The sequence below is a fragment of the Oncorhynchus mykiss genome, unplaced genomic scaffold (genome assembly GCF_013265735.2).
Source record: "Oncorhynchus mykiss isolate Arlee unplaced genomic scaffold, USDA_OmykA_1.1 un_scaffold_189, whole genome shotgun sequence".
Lineage (NCBI taxonomy): Eukaryota > Metazoa > Chordata > Actinopteri > Salmoniformes > Salmonidae > Oncorhynchus > Oncorhynchus mykiss.
The window spans coordinates 560,909-566,624 of NW_023493675.1; the positions used below are offsets into that span (position 1 = coordinate 560,909).

Genomic DNA, 5,716 nt, shown 5'->3' on the forward strand with positions numbered 1-5,716 from the left:
TTGTGTAAATGTGAATTGAATGTAGGAGAATATAACACAATAGATCTGGTAGAAGAAAATACACAGGCGTTTCTCTGTTCTTTTAATGTTGTCGCATCTTTAAAATAAACAAGAACAGCCAAACATTCAGTTATGATACTGGGGCTAATTTCAAATAAGAACATAAGTAGGCAACAGTATTTGACCAAAGTTTCAGACAGATACTTTCAGGAATGAGTGAGGTACTGAGGTATTGAGCATGAAGTCACCCAGGTGTCCCTCACAAGTTTCCCAAATGTACCGAATTGGAACATCGAAACATTGATGCAAATAACTATATACAAAATACAAAACATTATTCAAACATACCCGGAAATAACAAGGGTAACTATTTACACTCAATGTTCAATAATGTGAAGACCCTCTACACAATATTGTGCTGCTGATGCCATAGCCCATAGCAGTCTCTTTCTGCTGTGAAGCAGAGGGTCACTGAACAGGTGGTGCAGCCGACAGAGGATTTCTTTTTGCAAAGAGCACAACAAAGCCTCCTTACTAAGCCCCTTTTGCACTCATTCCTGCCTGCAATAAGGAATTTAAGCATGTGCACACCACTGGTTGATGGAGCAGAAGGGACAGAGGTAGAGGGGAATGAAGGTGCTACAGTGCTGTAGCTAGCAAGCTCCTGGATGAGCTGCTCCCTGAATGCTAGCTGTGAGATGGGGGGCTGTCCACAGCTCTTGGCCATTTCCTTCTGGAGGATGAAGGCATTCACCACAGCAATGTCAATGAAATGATAAAACAATGTCTTGTACCATTTCATGTTTTTGTGGAGAACATTATAGTATCCTATCAGCGCATATGATAGGCCCACACCTCCCCCCATGCTCTTGTTGTAGTCCTTTACTGCAGTTGGAATGGAGACATTTTTGGTGGTCCATGCCCCTGAAGCGTCCTTCACACGCCTGACGACGTGATCACCACTGAAGGACTTGTGGATAGTGGAGCACATCGCCATCTCTCTGGTGTCCATCCACTTCACAAACAGCAGGCCATCTTCACGGATCCATCTCATGGTACCCCGCTCAGCCTGCTTAGGCATGTCGTTCACCCTGGTTTTCGGAAAGCCCACTCTGTTGGCCCGAATGGTGCCACAGGCCCACACATCCAGCTTCCTCAGGTCTGTGAACAGGGTAGGGCTTGTGTAAAAGTTATTCACAAACAGTTTGTAGCCCTTCCCTAGCAGCTGAAAATCTAATAACTGCATAACGGAGTCATAGCTAAATCCCTTACCGGTCGCACAACTGTACTTCCCCTCATAGACAAAAAAATTGCACGTGTATGCACACGCAGAATCGGCCAAAACAAACAGTTTGTAACCCCATTTAGTCGGTTTGTTACGCATGTAGTGTTTTAGGCCATTTCTGGCCTTTGAGGCTACCATCCTCTCATCTATGGAAAGGTTCTGGGCAGGCTGAAAATAAGTATTGCAGGCCTCAATGATGTCGAGGTAGAGAGGTTTAATTTTGCAGAGCTTATCAAACCTCGCCGTGCCTCGTTTCGTCTCGTTGTCCTTATCAACTTCTGGGTCACTGATATGAAGCGCCCGTGAGATTGTCAGAAACCTTTTGCATGACATGACCGTGGATGGGAAAGGCAGTTGATAGAGGGGTGCAGATTTCCAGTAGTCCTTCAGGGTTTTTAGCTTCACAAGACCCATGTAAATGACCATAGAGAAGTAACAAAAAAGATCTGACCTGGAAATGGGCTTCCATGTCTCTTTCCTGCCTTCCTGCTTCTTAGCTCCGTACTTATTAGTGTTCAACACCAGGGAATCAACAACTGCCGAGGTGAAAAACAGCTGAAAAAGTTGCATGGGGCTGTACTTGGAGTTCATGTCCAGCTGAGGACCTGGTGGCCTCTTTGGTCTGAAAATTGGAGGCGGTGGGGCCACATCCTCCTCCAGCACAGAGTGCCAACGACCCTCCTCCGCACTGCCAGCAGGTTCCACACTTCCCTTCCTCCGCTTCTTTGTCACCGGCTCCACACCTCTTGATGGCCGGGCGGATGGACCAGCTTCAGTGGGGGATTTGCACCTTGGCAGTATGGGCTCCCAATCAGAATCGCTGGGACTGTGAAATAAAGACACAGATTATATATAGAGTAAGTAAACATCCACTAAGGTGAGGTGTTGTATTTTATCTAAACATGGAATGGACATGTAAAAATATATGTAATATATACAGACACACAGATACACCCACAATGTAGAGCAATGTTTACTTTATACATATGTGTACTTTATATTTCATGTCCTAGTCATATTTTTATATATGGCAAAAAAAAAATATATATATATATATATATATCTCAAACAACTCAAATGAATAATATTTAATATGATTCATTTCAAACAACGTTACTCACCAATCCAACACAGAATCTTCTCCATTTAGAGTGAAAAGAATAGTCACTGTCTGGTCTGACTCTTCTTGTAGTAATTCACTCTCACTATCTCTATCAATCTCATCAATGATATCGTGTAGATCTGTATACTTTGTCTTCGATTTTAAAGATTTACTTGCCATAATTATTCTCTGAAATGCTGCACGTAACCAGCGTGGCCTCGTAGAGATCATACTACATGGTGTCAGAAGTGGTTGTAAAATTCACATAAATGTGAAGGACGTACCAAGTAAATCATACATTCAGGCTGTTTCAAAGCAGGGAGGGGACAGTGTTGGAGATAAAACAGCGCATATCATTATTTTGCTAGCTAACGAGCAAGGACTAAGTTACTAAGTTACTGCTAAGCAACATGTTGCAAGAGGAAGAAGCTGGCGGGATTTCAGGGTTTGCGACTCCAAGTTCAACGGGCTCTGGCGCAAACACGGACAGGCCAGTGGCTTGTGCTGACGGAGAATTAAATGGATCAGGCACTTTGATGAGCTTCGGATGTTTTCACTCACAAGACTCCCAGTTAGATAGCAAATGTTCCTTTTTTCCAAAAATACTATTTTTGTAGCCGAAATAACTCCGTTAGTTCTTCACGTTTGGCTGAGAATTCGACCGGAAATTGTGGTCACGACAAACATGGCAAACGTTTATAATCAATCCTCAAGGTGTTTTTCAAATATCTATTCGATAATATATCAACCGGGACAGATGGCTTCTTAGTAGGAAAGAGAGAAACAATGGCTGCATTTGTCTTTTACGCACAAAACACTGAGACTCCAGCTGACCACTGACGCAATGTTGACGTTCAGGCTCATTTTTCAAACTAAAAGCCTGAAACTATGTATTGTGACACTAGACACATTAGGGAAGCCATAGAAAAAGGAATCTGGTTGATATCTCATTCACTGCTCAATAGGGACGCATAGGAACGCAGAGCTTTCTAAATAAGAGTCCCTTCCTGCAATATCAGTTCTGTTATGCTCAGACAATATTTTTACAGTTTGAAACTTTAGAGTGTTTTCTATCCTAAGCTGTCAATTATATGCATATTCTAGCATCTTGTCCTGACAAAATAGCCTGTTTACTTTGGGAACGTTATTTTTCCAAAAATGAAAATACTGCCCCCTAGATTCAACAGGTTAACTACAGTGCCGTTAAAGACTATTTTGAAACGCATTTTGTAGGGAGACACGACATTATTTTTGAGAGAGCGAGGTTTAATATACAGGAGCAGAGTGAAACCACCGACAGTTTTATCACAGCTGTTCACAAACTACATTATCGAACAAAACAAACATTTATTGTTTAACATGGAGACCTGGGAGTGACACCAGATGATCAGAGGTAAGTGATTAATTTTAATCGCTATTTCTGACTTTTGTGACACCTCTCCTTGGTTGGAAAATGGCTGTATGGTTCTGTGGCTAGGGGCTGACCTAACAATTGTTTGGTGTGCTTTCGCCGTAAAGCCTATTTGAAACAGGACAATATGGCTGGATTTACAACAAGTTTATCTTTAAAATGGTGTATAATACTTGTATGTTTGAGGAATTTGGGGATTTTTATGGGATTATGGGATTAATTATTATTAATTATGGGATTTCTGTTGTTTTTAGTCGAGGTGGGACGCACTTGTACCAGAGAGGTTAACAAGAAATTTGTGGAGTGGTTGAAAAACGAGTTTTAAGGACTCCAAACTAAGTGTGTGTAAACTTTGTGTGTGTGTGTGTGTGTGTGTGTGTGTGTATATATAAATAAATATGCAACCATTTAAACAACTGCATTAGCATGAGAAGTAAAAACTTGTTTTACTTACTGATCAAAAAGTGGATCTTCTCCTTCCAAAAACATTTCTTCCGCGCTGGAATCAAAACTTTGGTCACCCTCAGAGTCCTCATCCATTCCTTCTGTGTCACTCTCCTGGTCAATTTCTGCAATAATATCATCAAAATGATTATACTTGGACTGAGATTTAGCTTTTCCACTCGTAGTAACCATGTTTAACTTTTTCAGACTTGAGAAGTCTGTAGAAGAGAACGAACTGCCGTGAAACGTAAACTACCGTGCATCTGGTTTCCTTTCACCAGAGAATGAACTCTGTTGTGCACAGCTCTAGCATGATGCCTGTTTGTCCTACAAACGGAGTTCACATACTGCTGGAAATCCCAGCTCATTGGCTATCTAGCTAGGTTTCAAAACGATAGGTGGTCATTGGTCCAAGAACCTTCATGGGCTAATTCAGGTCTTGTATAGCCAATACGTAATGTAGAATTATGAAACATGTTTGGTTGCCTTCTAGAGTGTCTGAGGATTGCACAGAAACCGAACTTGACCGTGTTAAGCTATGTTTGATTGCTAACAAAATTTGATTTCAAAAAATTGTTTTGTTAAAAGTTGAAAGAGTCGGAATTCATGCAGAATACTGTTTACAACACGGATCGTGTTAGGATATACATGTCCTTTTGTCAATTAAAATAACATTAAATTTATCATAAATACAGTGTAGACATTGCTAATGTTGTAGCGGAAAATGGCTGATTATCTACATAGAGGCCCATTAATATCTACATAGAGGCCCATTATTATCTACAGAGGCCCATTATTATCTACATAGAGGCCCATTATTATCTACATAGAGGCCCATTATTATCTACAGAGGCCCATTATTATCTACATAGAGGCCCATTATTATCTACATAGAGGCCCATTATTATCTACAGAGGCCCATTATTATCAACCATCAGTCCTGTGTTCCAATGGCACTTTGTGTTAGCTAATCCAAGTGTATCATTTTAAAATGCGAATCGAACATTAGAAAACGCTTTTGCAATTATTTTAGCACAGCTGACAACTGTTGTTCTGATTAAAGAAGCAATAAAACTGGCCTCCTGTAGACTAGTTGAGTCTCTGGAGTATCTGATTGTCGATGTTATTTTAATGGACCAAAACAATTATTTTCTTTCAAAAACAAGGACATTTCTAAATGACCCCAAACTTTTCAACGGTAGTGTATATATAGAAATACATGTTTAAAATTTGCATCAATTGATTGGTCGAAAGAACAGATGGCTAAGTCAAACAAGATTTTTATTAGTCGGGGACAGCCCCACTGGTAAAAGATACTAGTCCATCTTCATGTCAACTAACAGAACTCCGCTGGTTGTCCTGGTAACAGATACCAGTGGGAAGATCTATTATTTTTGTTCAAACTAAACTACAGCACTTACTTTGATGAGTCAAATCTGATCCTTTCTTCTCTTCTCCTTCTCTCACAGTTCCA

At 40.6% G+C, this 5,716-nt stretch overlaps 1 protein-coding gene across 1 annotated transcript; it reads right to left on the reverse strand.

Moving 5' to 3' along the window:
- On the reverse strand, positions 1–5,716 carry LOC118947688 (piggyBac transposable element-derived protein 4-like). The gene is made up of 3 exons (XM_036972664.1): positions 5,664–5,716; positions 4,253–4,367; positions 1–2,111 (listed from the first exon to the last, which is right to left on the reverse strand). Exons 2-3 carry the CDS (start codon positions 4,336–4,338, stop codon positions 404–406), a joined length of 1,794 nt encoding a protein of 597 aa, XP_036828559.1. The 5' UTR covers positions 4,339–4,367; positions 5,664–5,716; the 3' UTR covers positions 1–403.